This window comes from Rhinoderma darwinii, chromosome 3 (genome assembly GCF_050947455.1).
Source record: "Rhinoderma darwinii isolate aRhiDar2 chromosome 3, aRhiDar2.hap1, whole genome shotgun sequence".
NCBI classification, from domain to species: domain Eukaryota; kingdom Metazoa; phylum Chordata; class Amphibia; order Anura; family Rhinodermatidae; genus Rhinoderma; species Rhinoderma darwinii.
The window spans coordinates 231,350,792-231,367,610 of NC_134689.1; the positions used below are offsets into that span (position 1 = coordinate 231,350,792).

Here is a 16,819-nt window from a genome sequence, read left to right on the forward strand (position 1 = left end):
TTGGCCCTTCTTTTTATTAGATTATATTTTAGGCACCATGTCAGGTTTGAAGAGGCCTTGTGGTACCAAAACAAATGAAACACCCCAAAAAATACCCCATTTTGAAAACTACACTCCACAAAGGAATTTATCTAGGTGTGTAGTGAGCATTAGAATTAGGCTGTGAAAATGAAAAAAAAGATTTTTTTCCAATAAAACGTAGAATTTTTCAATTTCCCCAAGGACGAAAGAAGAAAAAGCACCCCTCCATAGGTAAAACAATTTCTCCCGAGTACAGCAATACCCCTTGTGTGGTCACAGATGGCTGTTTGAACACACAGCAGGGCTCAGAAGGGAAGGAGCGCTATTTGGCTTTTTGAGTTGAAATTTTGCTGGAATGGTTTGTGGAGGAAATGTTGCATTTGCAAAGCCCCTGAGGGGGAAAAACAGTGGAAACTCCCCACATGTGACCCCATTTGGGAAACTACACCCCTCAAGGAAATTATCTAGGGGTATAGTTAGCATTTTGACTGCAAAGATTTTTTGCAGAAATTATTGGAACTAGGCCGTGAAAATGAAAATTGAAATAATTTCCAATAAAATGTAGGCTTAACTATTTTTTTTTCATTTCCACAAGAACTAAAGGAGAAAAGCACCTCAACATTTGTAAATCAATTTCTCCCGAGTACGGAAATACCCCACATGTGGTCATAAACTGCTGTTTGGACACATGGTAGGGCTTAGAAGAGAACGAGCACCATTTGGCTTTTGGAATGGTTTCTGGATGCCATGTCGCATTTGCTGAGCCCCTGTAGTACTAGTACAGTGGAAACACCCCAAGAGTGACTCCATTTGGGAAACTACACCCCTTGAGAAATCATCTAGGGGTATAGTGAGAATTTTGACCCTAAAGGTTTTTTGCTGAATTAATTAGAATTCAGCTGTGAAAATGAAAAATATATATTTTTTCCCAATAAGATGTAGTTTTAGATCAACATTTTTCATTTTCACAAGGGATAAAGAAGAAAAAGCAACCCAACATTTGGTAAGCAATGTCTCCCGAGTATGGTAATACCCCATATGTGGTTTTAAACTGCTGTTTGGATATACAGGAGGGTTCAGAAGAAAAGGAGTGGTATTTTACTTTTGGAGCGTAGAATTTGCTGGAATGGTTTGTAAACGCCATGTCGCATTTGCAAAACCCCTGATGTACCAAAAAAAAGTGATCCCATTTTAGAAACTACACCCCTAAAGGAATTTATCAGGGGGTGTAGTGAGCATTTAGATCACACATGTGTTTTTCAGAAATTTATACGCAGTGGATGATGCAAAGGGAAAATTGCAATTTTTACACTGAATTTGCATTTCATTACACAATATGTTGTGTCCAGCTTGTGCCCTGGAGAATCTTACCCCATAAATGGTTAAGCGGGTTCTCTTGGGTATGACAATACCATACATGTGGACATAAACTGCTGTTTGGGCACACTGTAGGGCTTATTTGGAAAGGAGCACAATTTGGAGTGTGGATTTTGCTTGGTAGTTGTTCTTTGGTGGTTACAGGTATTTTAGTTCATAATGTGGGGGCATATGTAATCTGTGCGGTATACATTAGGGCATAATAAGAGGGTAAAATAATTCGGTAAATATTACAATTATCCATAGATGTGAGGTACACTGTGAAGCAATCCGTCATGCACAGGCCAGTGTAGCACTGATAGATGGTATTGTTTTTTATCCCACTTTTGTAACACTCTGCACATTTTGGGGACTTTTCCTACTTTGTAGTTTAGGAAATTTTGCTAGGGAAGTGTTGCCCTGGTATAATACGGGCACCCTTTGCTTCCAGCAGATGTGCTATGTCCCTTCCTAGTTTGTAAATACTAGGGCCCTGAAACAGAGGGGAATATTCCCCTCTGGCCTGCACATCAGATGTTTTTTTTCATCACTGCATTACTAGTGCCATAACCTTTCTTATTTTTCAGATGATGGAGCAGTGTGAGGGCTTATTTTTTTTGCAAGACCAACTGTACATTTTATTAGTACCATTTTGGGACACATACGACTTTTTGATCACTTTTTATTTCATTTTTTGGTAGCGGAAATGACCAAAAACAAGTAACTCTGGAATTTTTTTGTTTTTTTTCCCGGCGTTTACCATGCGCCATAAATTACATGTTAACTTTATTCTGCGGGTCGATACGCTTAAGGCGATACCAAATTTATATAGTTTGTTTTCATGATTTGTAGCTTTTGCACAATAAAATCACTTTAAAAAAAATAATTTGTTTACATTTTTGCATGGACAAAAGCTGTGTCAGGGATTTTTTTTGCGGGACGGACTGTCATTTTTATCGGTAGTATATTGGTGTAAATGTAAAATTTTGATCACTTTTTGTTCAAATTTTTGGGAGGTGATGGGACCTAAAAAAAACGTTTCTGGCGGTTTTTATATTTTTTTACGGTGTTCACCGTGCGTGACAACTTACGTAATAGTTTTATAGTTTAGGTAGTTACGGACGTGGTGATACCAATTATCAAATTTATTATTTTTTGTGTTTTTTCCAATAATAAAAGTCTTATTATGGGAAAAAAGGCAATTTTGTGTTTTTTAACATGAAACTTCTATTTTTACATTTTTTTACAAATTTTTTATTAACATTTTTTTAAACTTTTTTTTTTGTCCCACTAGGGGACTTGAAGGCCTGAAGCCCTGATCGTTATTCCAATACACGGCACTACATATGTAGTGCAGTGTATTTGAGCTGTCAGTGATACAATGACAGCAAGCCTATGAGGACTCGCCGGAGGCGGAGGCTTCTATACAAGGCAGACACAGAGGCCATTGTTAGGGCTCCGCTTGCCATACCAACCATTGGCACCCCAGCGATTGCATCACTGGGGTGCCTGTGGCTAATAACCTCTCAGATGCTGTGATCTCTATTGAGCGCAGCATCTGAGGGGTTAATCGACCGGACATCAATGGTGATGTTGCGGGCTCTGCTTCCGAGACGGCACTATCACTGTGACGTACGTATACTGCGGATGTTGGGAAGGGGTTCATTTGCTACATGCACTGTTTAGCCTTGATATTAAGGCTGTGTTCACACGCCACAGTAAATTTGCAGTTTTAGCCACAATTTTGCTAAAACAAACAAAAATTTACCGTGACATGTAAATACAGCTTTGAACCACTGACAGGTGAAGTGAATTACATTGATTATTTTGTTACAATGTCTTCTGTCAAGGGTTGGGATATATTAGGCAGCAAGTGAACAATCAGTTAATGAAGTTGATGTGTTCAAGCAGGAAAAATTGGCCAGCATAAGAATCTGTGATGGCTAGATAACTGGATCAGAGCTTCTCCAGAACAGCAGGACTTGTGTAGTGTTCCAGGTATGCAGTGGTAAGTACCTACTGTACCAAAGTGGTATATGAAAAGGACAACCGGTGACCCAGTAACAGGGTCATGGGCGCTCAAGGCTCATTGATGTGTGTAGGGAGCAAACACTAGCCGACCCGGTCTGATCAAACAGAAAGCTATATTAGGACAAACTTCTGAAAAAGTTATTGCTGGCTATGATAGAAAGGTGTCAGAACACACAGCGCACTGCAGCTCGCTGTATTTTGGGCTGTGGAGTCACAAGACGGGTCAGGGTACCCATGCTGAATCCTGTCCACCTCCGAAAAAGCCTACAATGGGCACATGAGTATAAGAACTAGACCCTGAAGCAAAAGAAGAAGGTGGCCTGGTCTGATGAATCACATTTTCTTTTACATAATGTGAATAGCTGGGTATGTGTTCATCGTTTACCTGGGGAGAGATGGCACTATGGGAAGAAGGTGAGTTGGCGGGGGCAGTGTGAAGCTCTAGGCAATGTTCTGCTGGGAAGCCCTGGGTCCTGACTTTTATGGGGTTGTTACTTTGACATGTAGCACCTACCTAAACATTGTTGCAGACAAAATACACCCCTTCATGCAATGGTATTCCCTAATGGCAGTGCCCTCTTTCAGAAGGATAATGCTTTCACACTGCAAAATTGTTCAGGAATGGTTTGAGAAACATAACAAAGAGTTTGAAGTGTTGACTTGATGACACATTAGATATCCATTGGACGAATCTGCCATTTTCATCGGGGTTGGCCGACCATCTAATGTTTTTGAGGGAGTTATGAATTCCTCTCGATAGCAGATGTTGAGGAAAAGAAGAATTGGGCATGTTGGATTTTAACATGCCCGTAGCTTTGTTTTCACGAGTGATAAGCTGCCAGGTTCTATGTCTGGCAGCAGCTCATTTCCCTCTCCCCATTTAGAACACATGCACACTCGACCTTATAGCCACTTCTTCAGTTCTACTTTGTTACCCACCATAATATGTCATATCCTCCACTCTCTTGATGTAATAGGAAATCATGCATACATTTTTATATTCTATGTTTCAATTTAGTAAAAAGGCATACAAAAGCTATAAACTAGTAAGAGTGCAGGGATTTTAAGGCCATTGAACCATGTGTTCAATACGTCCATGTTAGTGTTTAATATTATTTTTATAATAATAAGTTTAACATTTTTTAGATTCCTTTTTTTCATTTTAATTGAAATTATTTTTTTCCTAATTTAAAAGCTGTCAGTCTCATTTAATAGCATTTTTTTCCCCCATTTCTGTTACTTTAAGTAAAATTAGCAAGAATGTGCTTTTATGTACACCTACATTAAAGGGTCTAATGACATTACATTTTCAGTGCGAGTACAAGTTAATTGCACATAATATGACAACTTCAAACCAGGTAAATATATGATGACAGAGAGGATAAGATATTCATGCTTTCAACGTTCAGCTTATGAGATTATAAAAGTATGGCTTTTAATAAGCGCCGCAGATGGAAGCATTAACTTTAGTTAACCATTTCAGCATGAAGTAATGGATAGGCCATAAGTATCATGATTTATTATTGGTGGAGACCAGACTGGAGGGTGTGTAAAAGAATATTAAGGGTACATAGGTGACCTTTTATTTTATTCTGGTGGAGTCTGTGATTATTTCAAATTGCACCCCTTCCCCATATTATTTAAACAGGCTGTAGTCTAATTCTAGGCTTCCCAACATAACATACCACACAATAATCCAGATAGTTGAGGACAGTACATAACTATATAATAGTTATCAGATTCATTTTATAGAAAAGTGGTGTCAACCAATACTTTACAGAAATCATCAAAGTAGAAATATTAAGTAGCTTCAAGTCAGTACCATAAAGCAATAGCGTTAGAATTTGCCGGCATATTTTTGTTTTAATCAAATATTGACTCTATCCATAAACAAATATATTGTAGATACTAATATATTTTTCATCAAAAAAGTGTTTTTCCAAGATTAAAATTAAATCACCAACCTGATAGTGTGCAAAAACATTCAGTCTCTTCCAGTCATTTTCTATTTTCGTTGTAATGTCTTCATCTTGCAAGATCATTCGTGCTCCACTTGCTTGCCTCCATTCTAAAAAATATAAATGCCATCTAAACATTGTGTCTATAAACAGCAAAAGTGCTGCGGTCAAATGGAGCCTTCTAAAACTCAATATGAGGGTGTATGATATTAGAAAAGAAAGGGTCTGCCTTTTATCCAGAAAAGTTCCATTATTGGGATGTCTCTTCAACTCCATGCACTTGAATGATTCTAAAGTGCAGTACCAAGCACAGATCATGAACAAGAATTGCGCTGTTTCTTGGGGGAAAAAAACATTATATAATCCTAACACATTATATAAACACCCTGCATATGATCTATTATATAATAGAACAGAGATTATGAGATCATTCAAAGTCCGTTTTTGTTCCTGCTGATGGGCATCCAGGAATTTTGTGAAGTAGAGATAATATTCAGAGGCGTCATGAAACTTTACTGAAATGCTTCCAATAACTGTGGAGTCAGAACTAATTCTATTTCCTACCAACATATGCTTTCATCGATTGCCTATCTTCAGTGCTACACCAATTCACAAGTTGTGCGGTATTGCAGCTCAGCCCCATTCACTTCAATAGAGCCAAGCTGCAATACCAGACACCATCAATGGACATGTGTGGCACTATTTCTGAAAAAACAGCCATGTTTTTCTAAATGTGGACAGTCCCTTTAATGACTTATTTTTGTTTTGTATTATTTATATTTCATTAAATTATTGTTCTAATAAATCCCCATTGGGTTGTTAAGTAATACTAATAACATTTCCATGTTTTAATATTTTATATTTATAGTACCAAAATAATTATTGTATCATTATCCTTTGGACTAGAATTAGAAATGTATACAGTATCATATGGGCACTTATGTAGTTTCTCTAATCTTAAAGTGTCGAGTAACAATAGAAAAAATAAAGCCTTGCACTGCAGCTAATATATTAGAAATGGCAAAAGATTGTCTAAGTTTAACTTTCAAGGTTACATAGTATTTCAGGCTTGATTAAAAAATATATTATTGTAGCAGAACACTTAAAAGACTCCTATTTTGGGATAATGTCTTTCTTCCTAATGAATGATCCAATAAACTGCTTAGAAAACTCAGCTAAAGGTGACCTCCATGAGATATTCATATTCTCTAAGTCTAAGTGTGTCCTATACATTGTCATCAGATCAGCGAGTTCCTTTTAGCAGGAACACTAAAGACAGACACTCTCCAATCCAATCTGTTTCGGCTCTACCTTGTAGAGAGAGAGAGAGAGAGGTAAGTAAAAATCCCATTATCTTTATCTCTCCTTCCAATCAGAAGTGCCGGTGAAGGCAAACTCAGAAGACAGCAGCTGTGAACTCTTTATATTTCATTCAGAAGATAGTGTATCTTTCTCTGCATACATGAATTGCTGAATTTCTTTACCTCAAGTATTGCAGGAAGCTCCAATTCAGTGAATATCCTCAATAAAAGCCAAGGACACGGCCAATAACAAGCTTTTTCATTGCTACTTTGAGAGAATACAATAGGCACCAGACATTATTGTCAGGCATACAGACATTCTAATTCTGAATCAAACATGAAATTAGAGATGTCACAATGCGTTTTTAATAAAATCTATTCTGTAGCGGGGCAGTCGCCTTTTAGGTCTGCCACTGACAAGGTGATCCTCCGTGGTGATTGCTCAAATACATTTTTGGTTCTAAAATAGGTCTGCTGAACAGAGTTACATCACAGAAGAAGACAAAGTAATTGTACAATGCTTAGATGCTCACGGTGACTACAAAGCTTGTCCAAGGGGCCGCATTGCTAGGCAATGCGTGGTGGGCTGCTGGTGATAATTAACGAAACAAGTGTTATGGTTGGTTAAGTGCTTCTTAAAGGGAACCTGTCACCAGAATTTCACCTATTAAAAGAGCAGGACTGGTGGAAGTGGGTGAAAAATAATTTTCATGTAGCCTATAATTATCTTCTAAGTAGGCTCTGTACCTTTAGTATTCAGTTTTTTAGTCTTCCTGTGCCGTATGCAAATGAGCATAAAAGTCATATCTTTGTACGAAAAGACTCATATTTTCATTCCTCTGGCCTTTCCAAGTTTACCCCGCCTCCTTACTATTGATTGACAGCTCCCCCAGCACACACGAAATCCCGCGTTTGTGCATCAGTGTCCTGTGCTGGTGCATGCGCACAACGGGACACCATAGAGGCGAATGCCCAGTAACTAGATTTGAGGCCCAAACGTAGCAGAGTAGGGTACCGCATCATACATGACGGGCGCATGCGCGCTATTTCAGACGAGATTTTGGCATTCAGGACGAGCCATTTTTCGCCAGTGGGTGGGCATAAGAAAAGGAACGAACGAGACTGCCGGATTATTACAATTAAAGGCACGGAATGTTTGCAGCACGTTATTTAAGGTCGGAAGAGGAGTTTAGAAGAGGGGATAACGGCAATGAACTTTTGACAACAGCGGCCAGCGAGGGGTGAATAGAGTACAGTAGGTAAAATGCTGGTGACAGGTTCCCCATTAAACTAAGGGTTTGCCACTAAAAGAGACCATAAGATAAGGCACTTATCCCCATGATAAAGTTTTTTTCAGTAACAAAAACAACTTTGGTTTAGTGGAATATTTACTGGTACTGATTTTCTCCTCTTCTTTATTTTTTACATAAATGTTCACAGAGGGCACTTCTCTTATACTGTATAATGAACTTTAAGGAGATGGAATAAGTTGGTTGAGCAGGCAAAATGCCTCTTGACCCCGCTAATTTTTGTGCAGTGAAATATCTGCAGGAATTTAACATATGGATGGTCATCTGTTGTCATCCCAATCATAGATAATTTGAAGTGTCAATGAATGTTTCCAATACAAAGACATTTAAAAGGGCAAAAAAATAATTAATGAAAATCAAGTCATAGTTTTTCTTGGAACTGGAGAATGACCTTGAAAATCCATGTGGGGACCTTAGACAATGTATTGTCAGAAAATGATATTATATAAATCAGGTTTTTATTATACAGATATTTTGAAAAAAAAATTGGTGTTGTATACATATTTTATATGTACTTCCAGGAAACATGTATGACATTTCTCTGCCAATTGACTCCCATTCATTTCAGCTGCCGTAAAGCGCACACACTGCGGTAATGTATATACAGGAAGTATAGGAAGAAGGTGGGTGTCTCCATTATGGCTGACCCCCAGGAAAGGTCTTATAAATAAAAAAATAATAGCTACAACATAAAAAAATGGGTCAAGCACATTATTTATTGACTATATTTGAAAATCTAATTAATGAAACAAAAATTAAATACATAACACATTCTCTTTAAAGAATATCATTCAGTGAGAACTTTATTAATTTTATTAAAGAAGCACTCCTAGCAAAACTGTTTTGGGCCACCCCGTTTGAAATTGAGGTGGCATAAATGGTACTTCGTGTCCACACAGCAGAAGCTGTAAGATTCAGTTAATCAAAATGGGGGTCATGTAATCCAACGGCAGCGTGGAACGGAGGCTAAAAACTATAAGATAAAGCCATAGGGCAGTTTTCTAACCACAGCATTGTTTATATCCCAATTACAAACAGGATGGGGGAAGGGCGAAATAAGTTACCATTTTATTTTCACAGATAATAATCTCTTCTCCTTACTTCACTAGTAAATTCAGCATAGTTTTGAGATGTGCAGTCCATTGTTAAAATAATTTGCAATTGAGAAATCTTTGTCTACACAGCAATGACAATAGTGACCATATGCAGTAAGCACTGCACAACATTTGGATACCAATTATTTCCTTGTACTTATTATTACATTTCTGGCACAGCCTCTTTATACAGTAGTCGTTTACAAGAAATGTCATATCTATTTACCTAAATCCATATCTGCTGCCTTAGGTCGATGTGAGCAGGGCAGGTTCTTAAAAATGGTGTCCAGGATTTTCTCCTTTATTTGAGTAATCGTGTCACAGTTGAGGATTTTCACTGGAATCATGGGACTGTTCACATTATCAGGATTAACACAATTAAGTACCTAAATAAAATAAAAAAATAAAAATAAATAAGCATTTAGACAAGTTAAGCGTAATGGAATCTTAAAGGGATTGTCCTAAAACGAAATCCCCTCCTCTTAAGTAAGGTGCCCACCAAATATCTGTTTATTGCGTGTCCGGCTGCTGAAATTTCCAGTGATAACCTGTCATTGGTGGTGGAAGCTGCGGGCATGCACACATTTCCCCTACAGCAGCCACCGAAGTGTAATTAAAGATTGTACCAAGTCTTCTAAAGTTGGAACTGCTATTTGCCGAGGCTCTTGGGCTTGGCTAATAAAGGGCAAGAGGGGACACCTATTTATGTTCATATTTCCTAATAGGACATATGGACAGTGGTTGTCCAGTTGGGACAAACCCTTCCAAAACAGATAAAAAAATTACCAATTTCAAAACAGCTCGTTTTATACTCTTTATAATGTAAATATACTTTATGGGTTAACCTGAATATATGCGTACAGCAGTATCAGCATTTGTCATTTGACTTATTTTTCTGTGCATTGGGATAACCCACTTAGTTGATAATGTAGTAATTTTATGTGCAGTCATATGTAGAGTAAACCTAGATAATTTACTGTGCAACATGACAATCTCAGCTCTGCTTCCCCTCCATATAGGGTAAATTGTGCACATACATATACACATACATATACATACATACATACATACATACATACATACACATACATATACAAGAAAACTATACAGAATGCATTATCTTTATCACCTACAAAGAAGACTGAGTCATATACATATACTAAAAGATCAAAAATGTATGTCCATTAAAACACAACAAACATGAGGTATTATAAGAGAATCGGAATAAAAGTTACATAGTATGGTTCATGATGTAATCACTGAATCAGTACTACATAAAGTACACATAGTAAACAGCAATTACACAAGGTCACATCATATTTCTATGTCTAACCAGACAAACAATATACTGGATCAAATGAATAAATGTGGTAGATTACCCATGATCTCCAGATACCCTGGTCATTCAAAATGTAACCTCATGTTTGTTGTGTGGGGCAATACAAGGTGTGTGACTAGCGTACCTAGACTCCATGATTGTAGGTCATAAAGTATAAGGAGTTTTCTACTTATTGTTATGTTGGGGGGGGGGGGGTGAAGATATAATATGATGCGTAAAACCCAAATGCAGATTCTTTTTGTTTTGTGGGTTATGTTTCAGTGATAGTATACCTTATCTTTGCCTAGAACATGATTCAATCTACAGTACTTGGTATTTTATCATGAAAATAGATCTTTAATGGTATACTGGCATGTGAGAATGATATTAGAGAAGAAACCTCGCTTCAAGGAACTTGTCATTCCAACTTCTTCCTGATTTATTTAAATAACAGTTGCAAATGACATGTTAATATTTAAAAGATAGTCTGTTTTCTGGACTGATAGCTGTGGTATTTCCTCTCTCGGGCTTCATGTATTTTCTCATTCATTCATTTCCATCGTAGGTGGGTATCTATCATCTACAGCAGAGCATCCTATTCATCAATTCAGACACAGCCAGCTCTCTATAATTTGACCTATTCATTTAAAGAACCTGGTGGGATTTCAATTAGTTACTGAGACCTGTAATGTACTTTGTGCAGCACAGGTTACAAAAAAAATCTTCTGAATATGACAAAAAACATCTGAAATGTTTGCTGCAATCCAGATACATGGCAGGCGACACATTAGTGAGTTATCACCTGAATTCACCTCAACAAACTTTTGCACAAAATTCATTTGACAAAAGTTTGCTAGAGAATTTATGAATAGAAAAAAAAATGTGTAGAATTATTTGCAACATTCCAAGATACATAAACTTTTATCTGCAGTATTATTTATTCAAGTGGCACTGTACTCATTTCTAAATCGTACATGTTTCCTGCAAATTGTAATCCTACTTAAGTATAAAGAGATTTGGTTGCACAATTAAAAGCCGGTGCCACACTTGTTCCTAAAGTGTTCTTTACTTTGAGTCACAGTATGTTCGAATTATCACTATAACCTGGGTTTTACCTATTCAAAGGAGCACCTACTTTCCTCTGAACTTCCAAAACAAACTGCAATTTTGAACTTTGTCTTAAGTTAGAAGTGTTTTTGGCAATAACTGATACAAGAATCTTTCCCCAACTATTTGAATATTCATTCATTGTTAGTATGTGAAGGTTGTCGCTTTGGACGACAATGCAATAAGTTAAAATGACAAATCACCAATTGATCTCTGACTTGATCTGGGACCTGATCTGGGTTTCTAATGATCTGCTATTTGGCATGAACGACTTTCCAAGGACTGCACCAGACAACAACCGAAAATAACACGGCAGATAAACTTTTTCCACGTATATCTGCCTTTGGTCAGTGTCTGTTTCACGCTTTGTGTCACAGAAAGGTACCCACAGTTATCAGAAAATTGTTTAAATCTGCTTTTTCATACTTCTAAAATCCCTAGTGTATGGCCAACTTTACCATCTAAACAGTACTTTTACATTAGGTAAGAATATCTGAATATAGGGATAGTGAAGATAAATAAAATTATATTATGTATATATTGCACCTGCCTGTAAAAGGGTGCCGCTCTATATCATGAGATTATGGAAGGAGAGAAGGAAGTGTTGTTCCAGCGCTGCATGAAATTTTAAAATGGAAACGGGTTTCCAAGTTTAATGGTATTCAATTAAAAAATAGTCCAGAGGTATAGTCCTGATGTGAGGGTAAGCGGGCGGTAATGTCCTCAGAGCCTACGCGTTTCGGATGCTACTGCATCCTTAGTCTTGGCTGTAATGTAATGTGACATTACAGCCAAGACTAAGGATGCAGTAGCATCCGAAACGCGTAGGCTCTGAGGACATTACCGCCCGCTTACCCTCACATCAGGACTATACCTCTGGACTATTTTTTAATTGAATACCATTAAACTTGGAAACCCGTTTCCATTTTAAAATTTCATGCAGCGCTGGAACAACACTTCCTTCTCTCCTTCCGTGCTTTTGAACGTGTGCCGACACGAGATTCCGGGCGCTGCTGAGACACACTCCATAGTGTCAGGTGAGCTGGAGGATTCCTCCCCCTTCTTCTTCCATTTTTGTGACAATCATGAGATTATGGCAGGTGTGGGGTAACCACAGGTCATTCCATTGGATCTCAACAAACCAAGGTATTGTGTTCAGGACAGTTTAAACTGTAAAATGTAGCATCCTTAAAATATATCCCTGCAGTAATTTTTAAGTCACTGATGCTACCTGTAAATGAGCTGCTGCTGGCAGTTGTTAACAAGCTGCTTATGACAGTTCTTAAGCTGCTGCTGACAGTTCTGTTATTCTTATTATATACCTCTATTTAAAGGCATGTAATGGTGAACTACTGTGAATGGGAAGTGGGTCAACATTGGCACATTAAAGGCAATGTACACCTTTGAAGGGCATGTTTTTTCATAAAAAGCTCAGTCGGTGTGATTAGTGCAACTTTCTAAATAGTTTTTATTAAAAATTATTATTACTTTTTGAGATACAGCTGCTCTGTATTCTCTATACAGAGCAGCTGTATCATTCACTCTGACTTGAATCTGTCAGTCCCGCGGATCTGACAGGTTCAGTGTCAGCAGGTCCTGTATGTCTCTGACACTCAGGATCCACCTGTAATCTATCACATCTAAGTTACGAACCTGACTGGAGCAAAATTTAATGCTAGATACAGCTGTTATGTAAAGAGAAATCAGAGCAGCTGTATCTCAACAAGTAAAAATAATTCTGAATAAAAACTACTTAGACAGTTCTACCAATCACGCTTTTTATTAAAAAACTTGCCCTTCAAAGATGTACGTAGCCTTTAACCCTTTAATATCCCATGCAGTGCAGGCTATTTATATGTGAACTGCCGGGTATATTAAAATTACATAAGCCATAATTAGAATAAAAACAAAGCCATAATACAATGAAACAGCTAGCCTGCTTCTTGATGGTTTTCAGGCAGTCATGGATATTTTAACCAACAAAATGCAGATTTTACATTAGCTACTTATAAACCTTATGTTATTTAAATTTAGATGTTGACTTTTAAGAGTTGCATAACAAATATACTATCCTAATGTATATTACTCTTAAATACGTATGACTGACGTTAAACCATATTTTTTGCATGTTTTAGTTAAGATGTCTATATTTTGCTGGTTGTAACCTCTAGAAATAAATATTCAAATATTCAGTTGTGTTACCAGTGTTTTGTAGTCAATCTGTTGTCTGATAAGCTTGTCTTCACTCAGTGAATAACGGGCTTCTCCTGTGATGGAATCAATGGGACCTTTTTCCATTTGTTGCTTGATGGCACAGAAGAGAGAGAACAGGGGCTCCCCCGCACATTCCTAAAAGACAACAGTATTTATTGTGAAACATGTTGATCATTTTATATTGTTTCAGGTATTTTTGATAGGTTACAAATTTACTGTAAGTCATGCTGGCATGATGGTACACACAGCTATGTCATCTATGGAATTGATTTTGTTAAAAATTACAATTTGGGGTACTACAGAGTAATTTATTAAAGGGAAAGTGTTACAAATTTATACAGATACGGTGAAATCAGATATCAATTCAGATTATCATTTGACTATGAACCCTTAATGGTGCTCAGCCTTGTTCCTGTCAATATTAATTGGCAGTATAATAAAGCTGCATCTTGGAACCACTTCAAATATTATTCCAGGGAATTCCATTATCAGTCATTCTCTAACAGGTTAATATCAGACGTGCTCTCTTTGCAGGGCCAACTAAGCAGTATTTGTGGGTAAAACGGTTTCCGAATTGCCCTAATATAGATACTGTAGACTGAAACATTGGGAGAGCCAGTGGTTGGAGTCCACCGCTGTAAGGCTTTACTTAGGTCATGGAAATCAGAAGAAACCTCTAACATTCATTTTACAAAACATTACACATAACAAGTGATCTCAGATCGCTGAATATAAATATACAAGAACTTTCACATCATCACTTGGAATAGTTCCTCTAGCAATGTGCATGCAGATTTATATATTTACAAACAGCTGTCTTCAAATACATGCAAAATGTTTGCTATTAGAAGGGTCGATTTTTAGTAGGATAATCCACGCAGATCTGTATAGAAATGTGGCCTGGTTATCACGTGATAATTATAGGGCACTGACACAAATTGCATGATGATTAGATGTTGTGCTCTGTTTACATAGGCATGAGTGCTGTAGAAATGCCCGGGCACAGTGGGACTCAGTGAAGATACATTTTCCAGCTTGTGAGAGACCCTGAGTTGTTTGCAGATATCCAGCCTGCAGCTAATGGCATGGAGAGACAGTCAGACAAGTAAGATACACTAGCTTTGCAGGTGCTGGGACAAATACCAAGATGCTTATGGTTTCAAGCACAGCGGTCTGGAGTGGGCTGCATGAAATTATTCCACATTTCGCACTGGTAGGATGATGTAAATAAACAAAGCATGTTAACCTGTTTTAGTGTATTCTTAATTTGCTAAAACATCAACAACTCAGCAAGAAAAGGGGATAGGAAAATGATATTTTATTCTTCACTCAGAGTATAAACTGTGTTAAATCATCCTCCAGCTGAATGTACTTTATAGGAAAACTAGCACAGTAGGGGCAATGGTTAGAACTTACTTTGTGACTCATTTCTAAAGAAGCCTGTCAATCACCATTCACCATGTATGAATGGAAAAAAGAGCAAATAAATGTCTGTAAACATTTACCAAAAATAACATTGTTTCTGCATTTGTCCATGTATTAAAAATAGGAATTTGACGTCATATATTATTTGTGTAAGGAATTGGATAAAAATATATGTGATTCACTTACAAGAATATATTCAGTACACTTGAAGACAGCCCATTTAGAATATTAGCAAATTAATGGACATATGAAGGGCCCAGGGGCTGAAATGTGGGGTTTTTGTATAGATTATCACTTCCCCTAATGCAGATGTCTATGGGGAGTACATATTTGTTATTTCCAAAAGTAAAAAAATTTGCCCTTATATGGTTTTTTTTATATAACTGTTTGCTGCTGCAGAATAAATTTGGAACCAATCAGACGCCTCCCTGATGGTATTGCATGATGGATAAGTATCTGCCTGTATTTCTCAGCACTGAGGACACCATTAATCCTGACCAAATCCCCAACTCCATTTGCTGAAATGCAGCCCCAAACTTGCAAGTAACCTCCACCATGTTTCACTGTTGCCTGCAGACACTCATTATTGTACCGCTCTCGAGCCCTTTGGCGATCAAACTGCCTTCCATTACAGCTAAACATTTACAATTTTGACTCATCAGTCCAGAGCACCTGCTGCCATTTTTCTGCACCCCAGTTCCTATGTTTTTGCTCATAGTTGAGTCGCTTGGCCTTGTTTCCACGTCGAAGGTATGGCTTTTTGTCCACAATTCTTTCATGAAGACGACTTCTGGCCAGACTTCTCCAAACAGTACATGGGTCGACCTGGGTCACACTGGTTTCTGCCAGTTTTGAGCTTATGTTACATCTGGACATCTTCCGATTTTGAAGGGAATTAAGCATAATGTGTCTTTGGTCTGCTGCACTGTTTCCTTGGCCAACCACTGCATCTATGGTCCTCAACATTGCCCTTTTCTTTGTGTTTTCTTCAAAAGAGCTTAAACAGCAGAAACCCCAGTCTGCTTTGAAATCTAACTACCTTGTGTTTTGTTGCAGTGCTCAGTTTTGCCATGGTGGACCTGTGACATGAAACTGTCCTGCACAACCTCACCTTTGTAGCAGAGTTTGGCTGTTCCTCACACACTTTTAAGCCTCCTACACAGCTGTTTCTGTTACAGTTAATGACTGTGATTCAACCTATGTATGAAAATGATGATGCACTATTGATTACATTGAAAAAACAGAAACCTGCCAGAACGGTGACAAACGGAAACCATTAGCAATGTTTCCGTCACCACTGATATCAATGGTGATGCAAACGGAAGCTGTGGTTTCCATTTGACTTTCCATTGCGGGGTTCCATGACGGAAACTTCCGATGGAACACCTGAACGGAAAGCGAACGCTGATGTGAACCGGCCCTAAGTCATTAAGGCCTATAACAATGCCACAGAGATAGAGTGAATTAATTGCTAACAGCAACCAATCAGAGTTTACTTTTCTTTATTCCAAATTAGAAAGCTGGACCAGATTTTGCTGCTATGGGTAGCCAGGCCACTTTTCTCTGCATTGGGTGTGCCCCAAATTTATTTAGTGTTTTAGACACTTACTTTTTACTTCTAGAGAAATGTCTGCAAAAAAGGGTCTGGCTAAGAGAAGACAAAGTTATTAAAGGTGCCAAACTT

The 16,819-nt window shown here is 37.8% G+C and overlaps 1 protein-coding gene across 1 annotated transcript in view; it reads right to left on the bottom strand.

Moving 5' to 3' along the window:
- Positions 1-16,819, bottom strand: part of PLXNA4 (plexin A4) — a 715,975-nt gene that overhangs the window by 77,164 nt on the left and 621,992 nt on the right. The window contains exons 24-26 of the mRNA XM_075857507.1: positions 13,699-13,845; positions 9,298-9,457; positions 5,373-5,476 (exon numbers count right to left, since the gene is read on the bottom strand). Coding sequence (XP_075713622.1) covers positions 5,373-5,476; positions 9,298-9,457; positions 13,699-13,845 — 411 coding nt within the window. The remainder of the gene's footprint in view (positions 1-5,372; positions 5,477-9,297; positions 9,458-13,698; positions 13,846-16,819) is intronic.